The sequence below is a fragment of the Priapulus caudatus genome, unplaced genomic scaffold (assembly GCF_000485595.1).
Source record: "Priapulus caudatus unplaced genomic scaffold, Priapulus_caudatus-5.0.1 Scaffold204, whole genome shotgun sequence".
Lineage (NCBI taxonomy): Eukaryota > Metazoa > Priapulida > Priapulimorpha > Priapulimorphida > Priapulidae > Priapulus > Priapulus caudatus.
Genome location: NW_014577265.1, coordinates 193,752 through 211,850, shown reverse-complemented (window position 1 = coordinate 211,850; position 18,099 = coordinate 193,752). Strand labels below are relative to the sequence as shown.

Here is an 18,099-nt window from a genome sequence, read left to right as displayed (position 1 = left end):
AGGAGAGAGAGATAGAGAGCAAGAGAAAAAGAGACGGAGAGAAAGAAAGATAGAGAGAGAGAGAGTAATGAGCGTGGTAGAAGGAATAGAGCAAGGTAGATTCGGCAATAAAGTGGTTTCTTCACATATGAAACATTTTCATCAACAGTGATACATGAATGAAATATCTGTAATTTTTATAATAACCGAGAACGATGGATTGCGAACAATTTCAATTTCGACACGCAATTTTTATTCAATAGCAACTTGTAAGATTTAAAAAAACTAATTGATATTAAAGGTAGTTACACACCCGCGTAACATACACAGTCTATAACTATTTTATTGTTACACCGTATACACACCACAACCATGTTACTGTCTTAATTACAAACAATGCTGAAATGTGCGCTTCATAATTATTTCTCCCGGTAGAGCGGCAAAATACACGGGCTTGCGTCACGGATATACTAGTGGCAGTGTCATCTCTATATTATACTAACAGCTAGTATATAGAGGTCAGTGGACAAGGGGGACTCCATGCATCATATTCACCATCCATGCGTCATATCTTACCGGGGTAGTTACAAGTGCATGCTGGTGGGTTGCAGCATGGCTGCAGACTAGGGTCTAGCGGCTCGGATCCGATCTCTGCTGATCTCGCAACCATGCCCTTCTTGTGCTCAAACACTAGCGACGCCACCCTCAATAACACCTCCTCAGGAATCTTATTTTCCCCCAGCGGCCATCTTTCCCCGGGATCATTCTCAATGTCGAAATACAGCGGAGGGTCGTGTGACGTCACGCAGTCGCCCTCGCAGTCATAACAAAGGAAGGGGAAGTCCTGAGGCACGCCATTGACGCAAGTCGAGTCGTCGTCATAGTACTCTGGCGGACTGACGCTCTGAGACCGGAAGTGGATCTTGTAGTTTCCGTATCGCACCGCCATTAAGACGTCGGCACAATAGAAGTAGAGAATCTCATGAGAGGTGGCGCTGCCGTCAAACAAAACGCTACTCATGCTCTTTCCTATATAATAATAATAATAATAATCATAATGATGATGATGATGATAATGATGATGATAATGATGATGATGATGATGATGACGATGATGATGATGATGATGATAATGATGATGATGATGATGATGATAATGATGATGATAATGATGATGATGATGATGATGACGATGATGATGGTAATAATACTACTACTACTAAAAATGATATATGGAATTTAAGAGAACAGAACTTTTGTCAGTCGCTAATTATGACAACTAGCAAACGTTATACGAGGCAGTACAAATAACGTATAGACGAATAGGAGGGTATTATGATTAGGGTAATAAAAAACTAACCTACATCTAAATAAAGCTGTTATTTGCGTTAGATAAGCGAACGTTCGTCTATCGAGGTAACACACGATAAATGTTAACTCGCGATGATGAAGCTATAACTGTTCCCCCTCACCGTCTATCGTTATGTCGGTAGGCAGCTGTTTGCGTGCTAGCTCGGCGAACGTTGGCAGCAGATCAGTGGTGCTGAGGATAGCTTTAGATGTGTGGCCGGCCTGAATGCGACATGGCCAATACGCTACAGCAGGCACGCGGATTCCCCCGTCCCAGGTTTTACCTTTACCACCCTGTAATCATAAACGAACGGCGTTCGTGGTAGGGGAGACACGGGTAAGATGGGACACGTTTTGTAGAAACCCTGTAAAACCCACTAAAACAACTTTACATCCAAAATATCTTTGTGGGTGATCAATAACAATGAAAAGAATAACATTATCAATCGTTACTAAATTGAAGTGAGTATTGATTGATTTATAGACCATCAAAAATTTTGGTCACCGTCCCATCTTACCCCGTTGTTCTGGGTAAGATGGGCCACTAGATTATTCATTGAAATTTTTCATACAAATTACTAAAAATTAATTTGAAATGGTAATATTATGACATTTTATTACCAAACTGCTTTAAATGTCTTCATATAGAGGTGCGTCCGTGAAATAAATATGGTTCAATAATTACGAGGCATTATTGATGGAACACGCGGCCATATTTCCGGTCCGCTGTTGCCTGTATAAATATGTCATTTAAATGTTATGATACGATATATAATTAAAAATGTTGTTTGCTACGGAGAAGTAGGACAGGATGTAGAGACACACAGGAAAAAAGAGAGTACGCGCGCGCGAGAGAAAAAGAAAGAGAGAGAGAGAGCGCGCGAGAGAGGGAGAGAGCAAGCGAGATAGAATGGGAAGGGAGGAAAGAGAGAGAGAGCGGGATAGAAAAAGAGTTACTGTAGAAAGAAAGGGAGGGAGCGAGAAAGAGGAGGGAAGAAGGGAGACAAAGAGAGAGAGAGTGTGAGAGAGAGAAAGATGGAAGAAGGGAGACAAATAGAGAGAGAGAGAGAGAAAAGAGAGAGAGAGAGATAGAGAGAGAGATGAAAGAAGGAAGACAAAGAGAGAGAGAGAGAGAGAGAGAGAGAGAGATAGAGATGAGGGACGAGAGAGAGACATACCCGTAGTATACCGGGGGAACCGCCTTCCTCGCATATATTAACATCGGGACCGTTGTCAGAAACGAAGAAGACGAGAGTATTCTCTTGTAGATGGCGTGACTGTAGCGTATCGAGGACCGTCCCTACTACCCACTGCATCTCATTAACGTTGTCACCGTACCTGCCTGCATAGACAACAAACAACAAGCTCATGCAATTGATAATTACTACATGATAATAAATCTTTCGTGGTAATTATTCTATTGTGCACCACCTCTATATAGCGGCCATCTGTCCGCGAAGGCCAGTTTTGTCGTTTCCCTTCAGTGGCCGTTATATACATCATTGCCATTTGTGGATAAATAAATATATTATGTAAAAATATAAAAGATTCCGCCAAAATAACGAATAAAAAACCACATATATAATGGGCGCACCTCTAGCGGAGGACTTGTGGAATCTCGGAGTGACGGTGAGATCTATGTGAGTGTGAGTCAGCGACAGATAGAGGAAGAATTTCCGATCAACGTTATCTTCGATGAAGCTGACGGCGTCTTCTACGATCGATTCGGTCATGTGATGCATGTCTATCGGTTGCTGCACCAGCTCCGCGCCTCTGTAGAGGAAGCAGAATGGAGGCGGCTTGGGAATGTGAATCTGAAAGGTTTTGCACGTTGCTTGAATAACGAGTAATTCTACTGCTGGTCTGCGTGCCTTATATGCCATCTATAGGCATCCATACGAGGGATAACTAACCAAGTCTCAGTGTTGCATGCGTGCGTGGTTTGCAATCGAAGTATCTTGTGTAGGTTATGTTATTATTATTGTTGTTGTAGTTGTAGTTGTTATTGTTATAATTGTTGTTGTTGTTGCTGTTGCTGTATATTGAGCGTTGTATTTTCTTGTTTTATATGTTATTTGTTGTATTTATTTATTTCATTTATTTATTTATTTGTTGTATGTTTATTTATATGTATTTATTTGTTGTATTTATTTATTTTATTTATTCATTTATTTGTTGTAAGTTTATTTATATGTATTTATTTGTTATTCATTTATTTATATATTTTTTCCTTTATCTATTTATTTACTTATTGATTTATTGATTTATTAGTATACTATAGTTTTACCTGATGTTCGTCGCAGTGCCACGTCATCGAGAATGGTAGTGACGTACCGACGTAGTCGAAGCCATGGTGATGCGGCAGGTGAACACCATCAGACGAGTTATACTGATTCGTTCCTGTGTCAAGTACACACACACACACACGCATATATATATATATATATATATATATATATATATATATATATATATATATATATATATAAAGTTTTCAATTTACCAAATGCAAGTTAAATTACACAGAAAATATTGATGTAAGATTGCATATGCACCTGAAGCGCTAATGAAGTAAAAACGTTAGTGCATAATATTATCTCTCCAGTTGTTGTCATTTCAATATTTTCTGCATATATAGTGTGGCCCACGAGGGGTTTTAACATGTAAGGCCGAAAGGTTTGAATTTTGGGCCGACATGTTTAAAAATCGCCGACAGGTTTGGATTCCAGGCCGACAGCTTTGAAATATCAAAGCAAGAAACAACACAAACAAAGCAAAATGCAACTGTATTACACTGTCGAACGGGACGACGTATGCGTAGCTTGTAGCATACACTGTTACAGTCTATTACACTGCTTTACGCTGTGCATGGTCTCCCACTTGTCGGACAGTCGAGTCACGTCTACGTCTTCTGAGCTGCTTGGCGCGCGTGCCTGTACGCGTGCCTGGGTGTGTGTGCGTACGTGCCTGCACATTGCTTTATAACATTTTACTGGTTACATTCATACTAGTATACAAATTGAACAATGAAAAATGACTCATCACTCATGACTCTTGACTCAACCCATATTATTTTAAAATATAGGTAATAAATTTTGTGCAAAAATGCTCCAAAATAAGGCTCAGATTGCACCGAAGAGCATCTAAAACCCCTGAGCTTCCAGAGCCCTAAGGCGGGCCCTGCACTCCGGCCGCAAGTGACTTCGCGCTTCGCGCTCGTCTAATATCTAATCTCTCATAATATCTAAAGTACTCTAAAGTTCCCAGTTTTACATGTTTGAATTTTAGGTTATATATATATATATATATATATATATATATATATATATATAACGTGCAACCGACCACTCGCTAACAAGGGGCATGATCAATGCAACCAGTCATTCTTTATATGCGTTAATTACTGGCTTTATTTCGTTGATCCGATATTTGTACTTGTTTGAATTTGTTGTAGCTATATTTATGTGAGAGCATTTGGATATGAAACCAACACGTTGTCATTGGGAGTGAATGATTAAACAGAACTAATCGTGTTAACAGAAATAACCTGATAAATAATCTACGTACTATATGTTCTACACGTATCATATGTACTTTATATACCGGTTTGTACTATATGTACTATATATACACCGGTTTGTACTATATGTACTATATATACCGGTTTGTACTATATGAAAAGCACATAAAGCAAGAATAGCAAAAAATAAAGTTTATGTGCTCATTCTAAATGTATTATATATATGTACTACGTACTATACATACTATTTGCGATACGTGTATTATATGTATCACATACTTAGGTACAACCCAATAACAACGCGATAATTTGGCTCCCAAATATAAGCCTAGTGATTCCTATAGTCGTCTGCTCGTGACGTCATCATATTTTATTTATATTTTTTATTTATTTATTTATGCAATTATCCATCATATACAATACATGGCATACTTTTACAATAAAATTCTGAATTCATAAAATTGAATAACTACCAAGGATATATATACACAAAACGCATGACTAGCACCCTTATTTACATTGTGGTCCTTGTTTTGCTATGCCTTGATGTTACTAACAATTACACTACTATCAGCACTAACTATTGAAATATACAAATTTGTAGTTTTAACCGGTCATAACATTCTCATAAGACGATACAAACCTTTCTTATACCTAATTTCAACCGAATTCTTTTAGCGAAAATCATACTCCTCTGCCTCTAATGTTTCTACCTTTTCTATCAGACATTTCTTAACACTATACTTAAAACTAGAATAAACAGAATTTGTCCTAACATGCTGTGGCTAGAGAGTTCCAAGCTTCAATTGCAGTATAGTTAAAATAGTTTTTCCCACTGCTTCCCACCCTAGGTTTAAAAATAGACATCTCGCCTTTCCTTGTATTGAAACTATGGACTTCTGACGTTAACATAAAACCTTCTGTCATATACTGTGGGTCGAGATTATGTAATATTTTAAAAACCCTATTGACCTTCAGTTGCATTACCCTAAACTCTACAGGTACCCAATTTACAGCCTTGAACTCTCTAGCACCTATGTGTGCTCTAATACCTAAGTTGAGAACACACCATAGTAAAGAGTTACCTAGGTGCCATTTGCCGACCATGCCCGTGCGATAGCCGGCTTCTCTCAGCACCTCAGCTATAGTCAGCTCTTCGGCAGGTAATCCTGTTGAATCCATGGGTCCGAAGAGAGATATGCTAGAATAGTTTGCGTTCCACACACCTGTCCTCGGTGGAACTCTCCCTAGATGATCAGATTTGAATATAATACTCTCAGTAACTGCACTAATCTATACTTTATTAACTTATACTTCATCATATGAAGAGATTACACTAATAAGTAATAATCCCACCGCTGCCACCATGAAGTGATATTGTCTATCTTTACATAAACACTAGAAGACGAATAGACGCGGATAGAGGTGATTTTAATCAGAGCAGCACATTGTGATATATATATAGCTCCTTGAGTCAACCTAGCCATCTTGGAGAACAATCGGATAGAATCTCTTAATAAACCAGTTAACTTTAGAAGTGTAGCGGTGGCACCGGACCCTCGGGTTCCCAGTACGGTGGGAGGTAGCTCCCTGGGAAGCGGGATATGGGTAAATGTTTAGTGTTTGTGATTGTCTAATTGTTCTGTCCTTTGTCCTGTTTTGTCTTGGGTTTGCTTACCGATTGTTGAGAGATCTACAAAGAGGGCCGCCATGTTGGGTGCAGTAGTCCCCCTTCTAGCGGCAGAGCACGGCGAAACAATTGGCCCGCAGGTTATATGCGGGAAATCGTCGTGGGGTTCTTGGCAGTTGGCGGGAGGCGCACGAGAGACAAGTTGTGATAGAGAGGGAGAGAGAGAGAGAGAACTAGAGAGTATAGCGAGAGAGAAAGAGAGCGCCACCGCGTTCTGCGTAGAGCGGCTATTTGGTGAGTATTGTACAGGACCCAGTATTGTCCTGTCGTTGTGGGGCAAGTAAATAATACAGCACTAGAGTAGAAGTATTAACTCTGCACGAATAGAGGGGAAGTTAGTCTATTCGTGCACGGCTGCATGGGCGGAGAGGCTGTCGGTTACTGTAGCCCTTTGCCCAGCTGCGTTGATAGTTCATTCTATTTGTTTAACCTCTGTGCTTACCCCGAGTATACACTTGTTATTCAACGTAACGTAAGGCCAGCAGGCAAGGGTGGGAGTTGCCCCGTTGTGTGTGTGCGTGAAGTTACTCGTCTTGCATTGGTGACTAACTACACGACGCACCGGAACCGGAACACGGTGGAGCGGATTATTGCGGTGGGAGCGCAGTAGCACTGAGGAGCTCGAGTGGCTAGCGGAGTCCGGATTACGACGATACGGCCATTTCAACGCCTCCGGGCACAACAGGTGAGTGAGATACCTAAGGTTGTTGCTAGTCACTGCGTTTTAACCGGCGGCGCCATCTGGTGTCGCCGGAAGATCCCAAAACGCTACACTGGTGCGTGCTAGTTTAACTCTTTGTAACGGGGGTTGCATTGGGTGCCGTGGTTTTGCCGGTTGCGTGCTGGTTTAGTTGTGTAGTGTAGTTTAGTTACTCGACGTTTGCCGGAGGGTTGGCATACGATGCCGCCTAAGGGTGTGCGAGGGAGGCGACATCTAGGCGTGGTTGCACCAGACCGCGATATGTCAAGGGTCGGTGTCCAGACACGGGGTGGTGGGCCGGTGGAGACTAGTTTGACTCCGCCAGTGTCCCCTTCTCCAGGAAAATTGTTGAGGACTTCCCCACGTCGTCGTGAGTCGATTTCATGGTTTGTTGATCTCGACGAGGCAGCAGCAACACGCGCTGATTGGTCGCCGTCGGTGGCTCGGGCTACTGTTACCCCTGCTCCACGCGCCAGGCGTGTTTCTGGGTAGGTCAATGAGAACCCGTTTTCTGCTAGCCGGGGGCGTGCAGACGAGATGGCGGGGTTCGGGCATCATGAGGGTGGCACAGCGTTTACTCACCGGATGGGTGGTCCGCTAACTAGCTCTGTGAGAGGGGGAGGGGAAAGAGTGGATTTCACGTCCCCTTTTGTGAGGGAATCTGAGGGGTTCCATATAAGAGCTGGTGGGAGTAGAATTAAGGTAAGTAAACCTTCACGGGTAAAGATGGTATCCCTTTGGTCGGCTTTCTCCGCCAATTTGATCTGATATGCAGATTCAATGGTTGGGGCAGTGAGGAGAGGTTGATGCGGTTGGTAGGGGCCCTTGAGTGGCCAGCGTCCGCCATTTTGGAAGATTGTGATGACGGCGTTGATGAGCTCATGATTCGTCGGGCTTTGACCGCAGGATTTCAGCCTTTAGATAGTGCACTGGAGCGCCGCGCGGCTCTCCGTGACTACGTTCGCCAGCCAGGCCAGAGTTGGCAGGAGTATGCGCGTGAGGTTAAGAGGTAGACAGTTAGGGCGCAACCTTTCCTCTCGTCGAGAGCAGGCTAGCGAACAGGCGCGGTGTCGATTGCTGGAGGTGATGCATTCGTTCCCTGCTTAAAGTCTTATGTTATGTCTCGTAATGACTTGACTGTTGAGGGGTAAGCGGTATTGGCGGATGAATACGAGGCAGAAATGGGTGAATTTGCTGTTCCGTTTCGCAAGCCGGCCGTGCGGCCAGCTGGGGTTGTATCTCGATGCTCTGATTCGGTTTCTGGGTCAGGGGTAGGTTTCGCTGGTTCGGGCGTAGCTAGATTGTGTCGAGATGACTTGCAGGATGTGGCTCGGATGGCACGTGATATGATATGTGATCAGGAGAATGACCGGCAGTGGCGTACTGATTCGCAGCGGGTTTGTCCTATTGCTCCACGCTCGCGAGTTCCGGCTTGGCAGGCTGGTAACTTCGAGTGTTGGGTGTGTGGTAGCCAGGGGCATGTTGCGCGTTTTAGTCCCCAGCGGGCTCGTGAGGATTTCTAAGAGGACCCCGGGTCTCGAGGTCATCGGACTTCAGGCAGGGGCAATCCGAATCGGGGTCGCAGTAGGGCGCGGTAGTGCGTGATGTTGATGCACAGCAACTGGTGGCCACGGTTGATGCACTCGTAAGGGGTCCAGTGAGTCCTCGTCCAGTATGGCAGATAGAGATACTGTTGCGTGGTCAGCGTGTGCAGTTGGTGGTTGATACGGGGGCAGAGTTGATCGTGTCACCTACTCTAATTTTCCAGCATCGGAGCTGATTCTTCATGCCGTGGAGGTTGCGATGGTTGATGTGCAAGGTAGATCTCTGCAGGCTCAGTATGGTATGTGGGCTGAGTTGTGCCTCGGGGATCAGAAGTTTGAGCATGAGCTAATCGTAATGGAGAGCAGCCTTCGGGGGAGTGGGGGCTTGCTAGGGATGGATTTCTTAAGAGGTTACGATTGCTTGATTGATGCTCGGAGAGAGCATTTGACTGTCAGTGATACATTGCATGTTATGCAGGAGAGCACGGGTTTAGTTCCTTGCGCTATTAATGCGGTGGATCGCGTATCGATCCCTGCTGGGCATGGATGTATCATTATGGGTAAGGCAGTTGTCCCATGGGGGAGGATTGTCTTGTGGTGGTAGAGCCATTGGAATGTTTTAGGAGTGCTGTGGGCGATAACGGTATTCTGATAGCGCGCTGTCTGGTGGACATGTGTAGGGGTCATGTGCAACTGTCAGTTATTAATGTAGGTGAGGACGAGGTTGTGTTTGAGGCTGGGGAGGAGCTAGCTTACCTCGATGTGGTTCGGGTTGTAAGGCGTTTGGGCACGGGTGAGTTGGGTGATACCTCGCGTTCCCCGGTTGATTCTGGTCTACCTTCTCATATGCGGGTAATGATGGAGTCGATGAACTCGGGTTTGTCTCGTCGGGAGAGATGTGATGCTGCAGCTTTCCTACGGGAATATTCGAGTTTGTTTACGGCTCCGGGTGAACAGCTTGGGCATACAGGGTTAGTCAAGCATAAGATTGATACTGGTGCTCATCATCCCATTAAGCAGGCTCCCCGTAGGTGTCCCCTGGCTCGACAGGAGATAATGAATGTGGAGGTGTATAAGATGTTGGCGTCCGGCACTGTTCGGCCCAGCAGCAGTCCGTGGGCGTCTCCGGTGGTGTTGGTCACCAAGAAGGAAGGGTCGACGCGGTTCTGTATAGATTATCGAAGGCTTAATAATGTTACCGTAAGGATGCCTATCCACTGCTGAGAATTGATGATACGCTGGATTCCTTAGACGGTGCCAGTTGGTTTCCAACTCAAGACTTAACCTCGGATTATTGGCAGGTGGAGATTGGATCCGGAGGATGCGGTGAAGACTGCGTTTGGGACTAGGAGAGGTCACTTAAACTTTTTCGTTATGGCCTTCGGCCTTTGTAATGCTCCTGCGACCTTTCAGAGGTTGATGGAGTGTGTGCTGCAAGGCTTACTGTGGACGGAGTGTCTTGTATACTTTGACGATATCATAATTTTTGGTAAAACCTTTGATGTAACTCTTGGTAATCTTCGTGATGTTTTTTGTCGTGTTGCCGACAGGCGTGAAGCTGAAACCCACGAAATGTACGCTATTTCAGAAGAGTGCTGCCATCCTTGGTCATGTCGTCTCCGGTGATGGCATTCGATGTGACCCTGCAAAGCTTGAGGCGGTCCGGTCTTGGGGTCGGCCTGGCAGCATTGGTGATGTGCGGAGCTTCCTGGGGTTTGCTAATTACTATCGGCGATTTATCCCTGGTTTTGCAGCCCTGGCGGAGCCTTTAGTACAGCTGACGAAGAAGAGCGTGCTTTTCCAGTGGGGTGGGTCTTGCGGTGAGGTGTTCAGTAGTTTAAAGTCATTGCTCTCGTCGGCGCCGGTGTTGGCATACCCGCGTTCGGAGGTTGAGTTTATCTTGGATACTGATGCGAGTGCGACTGGTATGGGTGGTGTCCTGTCGCAGGTAAAGAGTGGGGTTGAGAGGGTGACTGCTTATGGTAGTAAAAGCTTCTCTGCATCTCAGAGACGGTATTGTACGACCAATCGGGAGCTACTTGCTGTTCTAGCAATTCCGACATTATCTGTATTGTTACGATACGGGTCCGCGCTGTAGGTAAAGCACTCACGTGCGCCATTACTGTGCCAACGCATCCGCACCCAAAGCATTGTCACACAAACAAATCAAATACGTAAACAGATATATATAACTACCACGAACAAATCTATTGCCAATTACAGAAATTCCGTGATACATTAACAGAAATCATATACGATAGGTGGCCACCTTCACAAATGAATTATAACCTTGCCAGCATACATACTATCAGCTTCCGCAGCCTTGCCTCGCTTCCTGTCGGCTTGTCTTTTTTCTTCTTCGCTTCCCGTCTGCCTGTCTCATTTTCTCTTCCTCCCTATGCCTACGCCATTACCTCGCAACGCTGGCTGTGGCCGCGTTGACACCCCGTGCACATCATACTCAGTTCGTTGACATCCCGTGCACATCTTACTGTTACCATACTGTTATCGTACTGTATCTCACGGTGCACATCACACGACAGTTTTCTACACGCACTGTCGCCGCATTAACACTGCGTGTAAATCTCTCTTCGTTTTTGGCCTGCCCCGCTGCCACGCTAACACTGCGTGTAAATCTCTCTTCGTTTTCGGCCTGCCCCGCTGCCACGCTAGCACCGCGTGTAAATCTCTCTTCGTTTCCGACACACGTCCACACTCAGCCGGTGTCACCTGCAGGAGAGCGCACAGCTCGTTCCCTGAACTTTTCTGATCTCGCATGACCCCCCCCCCACTCCCCCCACTCGCCAATCACATACATGCTTGGCGCACCTGGCCAATCCTGGCCGGACACGCTGATCACCGGACAATTACCACGCGAATATTCCTCCACGCGTAAAAGTATGGTCAGCCATTTTTGTGAAGACCGATCATGCTTCCTTGACCTGGTTTTTAAATTTAAAGGAGCCTAATGGAATGGTGGCGAGATGGTTTGCTTTCCTGGACACGTTCGATATGAGGATCGAACACCGTGCAGGTAAGCTACATGACAATGCGGACGGCTTGTCGCGTCAGCCTGGGTGTAGGAAGTGTAAGAGGGATGATTGCCCCGATTGTTGTCTTCCTAGAGTGTGCCCCATTGGTGGTAATGTCTGTCGCGATTTTCCGTCAGTGGTCACGGGGCGGGCGGTTAATGCAAGCACGGTTATCAATCCGTCGGTAGATGGTGTATCCCTTGGGTCGGGGGTGCTGACGACTGATTGCTTGGCGGGAGAGCATGATCTTGCTGATTCGGCGGATAAGGCAGAAGCAGTTTTAGATGATGTTTTGTCTCAGTGGTCTACTCAGCAGATTCGTCAGTGGCAGCTAGAAGATGCGGCCATTGCTGCTGTTTTAAAAGGGGTGGCAGCGGGCGGGGTACGTCCGGCTGTCGCTGATTTGTCGTCTTCGTCCCCGGAATGCAAAACGGATTGGGCACTCTGGGACGATCTGGAGGTATGTGAGGAAGTTCTCTACCTTCGGCCGGGTTTTGACTGTCAGCCGAGCAGTTCATTCGTGCGCATGGTTGTCCCGTCCGTTATGCGTTGGAAGTTATTCGAGATTATGCATGGCGGCAGTAAGGGGGGCACCTTGGCATCGCGAAGAGTTTGGCCCGGATTCGTCAGCGATTTACGTGGCCTAACATTCGGCAGGATGTTGCGAGGTGGCTTCGGAGGTGTGATTTGTGCAGCAGGAGACGGTCGGGGCATCGTAGGAATGCTCCTCTCTGTCAGCAGATCGCGGTGGCACCATGGGAGAGGGTGGCCGTTGACTTTATGGGTCCACTTCCTGAGGCTTCGAATGGCATGAAATATATCCTTGTCGCTTGCGATTATTTCACGAAGTGGACGGAGGCATTTGCTTTGCCGGATATGACAGCCCAGACGACGGCGGATTGTCTGGTGCCCGAGATTTTCCTTCGGGTTAGAGTGCCGGAACAGTTGCACTCTGACCAGGGTAGAAATTTTGAGTCGAATCTCTTTGCTGGGGTGTGTTTGCTGTTGTGCATAGAGAAGACTAGTACTACACCGTATCATCCTCAGTCAGATGGTTTGGTTGAGAGATTTAATCGTACTCTGCAAGATATGTTGAGTAAGGTTGTCAATGAGCGGCGAGATGATCGGGGTACCGGGGTACGACGCAAGAGAGTATCGGGGTAAGCCCTAGCCTTATGATGTTCGGTCGGGAGGTGGGGATGCCTGTGGATTTGATGTTCGATCCTCCTCCAGGTTCGGCTGATGAGATTTGCCCTGTAGAATTTGTGGAGTTGGTCAAGCGTGCAACTCGAGAGGCGCATGTCTATGCGCGAGCGCAGCTAGGTCGGGCGGCGCAGCGTCCGGTGTGTTCCCCTCTTCCGGGGTGGTTTCTGATAATACTACCTCACCTTGCTTGAGCGCTTGGTAGCAGTGTAAGCTGCGGCTGGGGGGGTTCTCAGTTGCGTTCTGCCGCTAGGGCCAGGCGCAACGCTGGGCATCCGGAGCTCCGTGGGGGGCCAGGATGATAGTCTCTCGCCAGTGGCTTGTTTCGGGCGGACTTGTAGGGGCTCTCGGAGTTCCTGATCCGTGGCTAACGCAGATATGGGGGCACGGGGCCGGCCATATTGCGGGGTAGGGACGGGGTGCGGGTTCCAGACTGCTACGGACCGTGTTGTCGGCCAAGCGACAACCCCTTATGGTCCGTGAAAATGTAGCATCGTACTGATTCGGGCATCTGTTTGGGAGCACCCGAGGTAATTGCGTCACGTGTGTTCTCTAGCCGGCTGGTACCGCGCTACTCACCCACGGACATTCAGAATTATTACCCGCATCAGAACGAATTTGGGGTTTGTTCCCCGTTAGTGTCAGAGTTTGAAACGGATTCCGGAGTTTTCCTTAAAAACTCCAAAATCCGCATCACGTGATGGTCGAGGGTGTGGTTTGCAAACTCCGACGTATTTCAGGCTGGTAGGGAAAGGCCAGGACGGTTTGTTCGCCGATGTGTGTGCGCCATAGGGTGTGAGTTACTCGTTTCAGGGGAATGCGAATGAGTACGGCTGATGACAGATTCGACCACCGCGATTTCTGCGGAAGGCTAGTAGGTGAGGAGAAGCAAGGTGAGTTGCACCAAGCACTGTGGTCTTGTGACTCAGTATGCACGCGTCTGAGTCGACGGTGAGAGCTGCTGACTGGTAAGGGTCTGCGCAATCTCGCGTTCTGCGCAGACGTGAGCGGTGAGATGAATAATGGTGTATTTTCTCCATGGTTTGTTTCAGTTGTTACCGTGAGACGACATGTCCTGGGCGGACATGTCGCTAGCCCCATCTGGCGAACAGATGGAAGAGAGGGATGTGACGCAGCCGGAGGGAGAAGCTGCGCCGGAGGCCTAGCAGATGACGCAGCCGGAGGGAGAAGATGTGCCGGAGGCCAAGGAGATGACGCAGCCGGAGGGAGAAGCTGCGCCGGAGGCCAGGAAGGTGACGCAGCCAGAGGGAGCAGCTACGCCGGAGGCCGGGGAGGAGGCTAGGGAGACGGAGCTGCTCGGCGAAGAGCCCATGGAGCTCGGCGACGGATGGGAGGAGATGCCCTTCGCGGACGAGCTGTTTTTGTCCCCCCGGCAGCGAGAGCGACCCCAGTGGCAGGGGTCGAGTCGACATCCTGGGAAGAGCGCGCCGCGGTCGTCGAGACAGCTCGTCCGGGTAGTGCGACCCCCCACCGGAGCTTCAGCCCCGGTAAAAGCAACGAGCGTCTCCTCGAGAACCAAGGAGACGGCGGCGGCGAGGGACGAGGTAGTGGTGGCCTGCAAGGGCCGGTCGCTGGCGAGGGTGGAGTGTCCATCGTGGAAGAGCAGTGCCCTGCACCAGGGGTTCGGGACGACCAGCGGAAGCCACCCCACCCTAGTCCCCGGCAAGAGGGAGTCGGGCCCGCCCCGGTGGATGGGGAGCGAGGCAGGAGGGCGCGGAGAGCCTCGGCGGCAAAGCAGGCCGACGGAACGAGTGCAGTAGGGTTCACAACCCCACCCGTGCCCCGGCGAGAGAGGTGCCGCCGCAAGTGCAGAGGCACTCCCCCACCAGGGTGTAAGTCCTGGAGGGAACGGACCCGCCCCACGCTCGTTTCGGGGGTCGTCGCAAAGCAGTGACCTCCCTGCGTAATGAGGCATGGCACTTGTGTGTCCGGTGCGGGGTGCCGACCTGGCATGTGATCGATCACCATGCCGCGTATCACCTGTGAAGGTGCCTGGTCTCGCAGTGCCCAGTCCAGGGGTGTGACAAGGCCTATCCAGGCGCGGTGCTCTACCGCCTTTCACACCACCTTGCGGCTGATTATCGCCTAGGTCGAGTGTACAAGATGGGCACGGACGGGAGATGGCCGCAGCGGCACACCCGTACCCCCGGGTACAGTGAGTGCAGTAAAGGCTATCTCCGGGAGAAGACGGCGCTGGGGCCGAGCGCCCAGAAGGCGGCGCCGGCGTCATCAGCAGCCGTCCGAACCATTCTGCGCCCGGCGCGTAGGGATGGCCGGCCATACGCGCAGGTAGTGGCTGGCACTCCGCCCACACTGGTGCCCGCACCGCAGGCTTCGAAGCGGGCGTGCCCCGTACCTGTGCCCCGGAAGGCAAAGGTGCACGCTGCCGGGGTAGCGCAGCCTGCCACGGGGCGCACAACGTCGGCTGTCACGGAGCGCACAACATCGGCTGCGACAGAGCGCCCGACGTCGGCTTCAGCAAAGCGCGCGTTGTCGACTCGAGCGAAACGTGCGGCATCGGCAGCAGCAGCGACGAAGCGTGCGGCGTCGACGGGTGCAAAACGTGCGGCGAGACGGACGGCAGCGACGGCAGCAACGGCGAGACGGACGGCAGCGACGGCGAGACGGACGGCAGCGACAGCGAGACGAGCTGCGTTGGGTCGAGCGCCCGCAGAGTCGTCCGCGTCGGCGTCCGAGTCACCAAGATCAGCTGGATCGCGGGCGGCCGCAATGGCTGTGGAGCCAGTGGTTACGGGCGGCTTGCCAAGTAGTGATCGGGCCGCGTTTCGAGAGTTCTGTACCCTGTGGGGGAACCTGCCGGATAGAGCTTTTGGGGCCTGGGACAGCCCGGCCTTCAGCAGTGCGAGTGGCGCACCGGCACTGGAGCTCGTGCCCCTGATGCCGGTAGTGCAGCTGCACCAAGTCATTGCCTGGGGCCAGGCCCAACAACGCCTCGCGCGTCAGGTTGAGAACGCGGCCCTGGCGGAGCTCAAGCGGAGGACGGAGAACGTCCTGTCCTTGTGGCACCCCGGGGACGAGCCGTCACAGCAGTAGGGGCAGCTGCGCTTATTTAGGGTGCCGGTGCACCGCTAGGAAGGCCTTTGAGATTGTCCCGACGGTCGATCTTGAAGGGGGGAGGAGTGTAGCGGTGGCATCGGACCCTCGGGTTACCAGTACTTAGCCCCCTGGTAACCGGGATATGGGTAAATGTTTAGTGTTTGTGATTGTCTAATTATCTGTCCTTTTGTCCTGTCTTGTCTTGGCTGCTTACCGATTGTTGCGAGATTAACAAAGAGGGCCGACATGTTGGGTGCAGTAGTCCCCCCTCTAGCGTCAGAGCACGGCGAAACAGTTGGCCCGCAGGTTATAGGCGGGAAATTGTTGTGGGGTTCTTGGCAGTTGGCGGGAGGCATACGAGAGACAGGTTGTGATAGAGAGAGAGAGAGAACGAAAGAGTATAGAGAGAGAGAAAGAACGCGGCACCGCGTTCTGCATAGAGCGGCCATTTGGTGAGTAGGACCCAGTATTGTCCTGTCGTTGTGGGGCGGGTAAATAATACAGTACTAGAGTAGAAGTATTAACTCAGCACGAATAAAGGGGAAGTTAGTCTATTCGTGCACGGCTGCACGGGAGGAGAGGCTGCCGGTTACTGTAGCCCTTTGCCCGGCTGCGTTCATAGTTCATTCTATTTGTTTAACCTCTGTGCTTACCCCGGGTATACACTTGTTATTCAACGTAACGTAAGGCCAGCAGGCAAGGGTGGGAGTTGCCCCGTTGTGTGTGTGCGTGTCGTTACTCGTCTTGCATTGTTGACTAACTACACGACGCACCGGAACCGGAACACGGCGGTGCGGGTTATTGCGGTGGGAGCGCAGTAGCACTGAGGCGCTCGAGTGGCTAGCGGAGTCCGGGTGACGATGATACGGCCATTTCAACGCCTCCGGGCACAACAGGTGAGTGAAATACCTAAGGTTGTTGCTAGTCACTACGTTTCGACCGGTGGCGCCATCGGGTGTCGCCGGAAGATCCCAAAACGCTACAGTAGGCTTGTTTGGCACTAGGTGGCGTTAGCTTAAAGTAGTATGGATATCACTGCAATAAGGAATTCTTTGTATGAATCTATTCTTCGTTCACGTGATCTAGGCGATCAGTGTATTATATGTAATACAGTCCTACATGTTGCAGTTTTACAATCTCTTACCACAAGACTGTTAATGCGTGTCAACTTATCAGAACATGCATGTATTATATATCTGTATAGATTTTGATATATTCTAATTTTGAAAAGGAAAATAGCTTTACCAAACCCAACCAAACCATAACCCTGGCCCTAATTATAAGCCTAACCCTAACCCTAAGCCCAAACTTCAACCTAAACGCAAACCTAAGCCTTAACATAACCTGACCTAACCTAACCTAGGTAATAACATTATTGGCACATATATTAATAAGTCATATTTGGCACATAATACGAGTGTAATACGCAGTACGATGGTGATGAGCTTGCAAGATCATATTTATATATCTTTTTGCTAATGTACCGTCTTTAAATTAATAGTAAATAAATAAAATAAATAAACATACCTGTCAGGATAGACGCTCTGCTTGGGGAACACATGCTGGAGGCACTGTAGAAATTAGTAAACCTCATGCCTTCCGCAGCCATCTGATCTATACGGCCCCACTCCTGGGATGGGTGACCATATACGGACAGGTCGCCCCAGCCCATGTCGTCGGCTAGTATGAGAACTATGTTTGGTCGGCTGTCGCTGCATGTCGAGCTAGCGACGTACGAGAACGCGGCGACTAGCACTGCTAGTAGTACGTAAAACTCACTGTTTACGTGCATCGGTGAATAGTCGTACCACACGAACGTGCCACAGAGAGAGAGAGAGAGAGAGAGAGAGAGAGAGAAAGTGTGCGAGAGAGAGATAGAGAAAGAGAGAGAGTTAGAGTGAGAGAGAGAGAGAGAGTGTGTGTGTGTGTCAGAGAGAGAAAGAGAGAGAGAGAGTGGGTAAAAGAGAGAGAGAGAGCGTGAGAGAGTGAGATAAGGAGATATC

The 18,099-nt window shown here is 49.0% G+C and overlaps 1 protein-coding gene across 1 annotated transcript; it reads right to left on the bottom strand.

Annotated features, from left to right (window-relative positions):
- Nucleotides 1–250: 250 nt before the first annotated feature.
- Nucleotides 251–17,888, bottom strand: LOC106807259 (arylsulfatase-like). Its single transcript, XM_014809555.1, has 7 exons — nt 17,624–17,888; nt 5,935–6,096; nt 3,617–3,729; nt 2,924–3,143; nt 2,508–2,671; nt 1,452–1,623; nt 251–1,008 (listed from the first exon to the last, which is right to left on the bottom strand). The coding sequence occupies exons 1-7, from the start codon at nt 17,886–17,888 to the stop codon at nt 545–547; spliced, it is 1,560 nt and encodes a 519-aa protein (XP_014665041.1). The 3' UTR covers nt 251–544.
- Nucleotides 17,889–18,099: the final 211 nt, after the last annotated feature.

What these genes read in the sequence shown, in the direction of transcription:
- LOC106807259 (XM_014809555.1), bottom strand. Translation starts at nt 17,888, where the DNA reads ATGCACGTAAACAGTGAGTTTTACGTACTACTAGCAGTGCTAGTCGCC. An exon ending in GTTCCCCCGGTATACTACGG is followed by an intron (nt 1,624 to 2,507) that starts GTATGTCTCTCT and finishes TTATGATTACAG; the next exon opens with GGTGGTAAAGGTAAAACCTG. An exon ending in TACCGACATAACGATAGACG is followed by an intron (nt 1,009 to 1,451) that starts GTGAGGGGGAAC and finishes ATTATTATATAG; the next exon opens with GAAAGAGCATGAGTAGCGTT.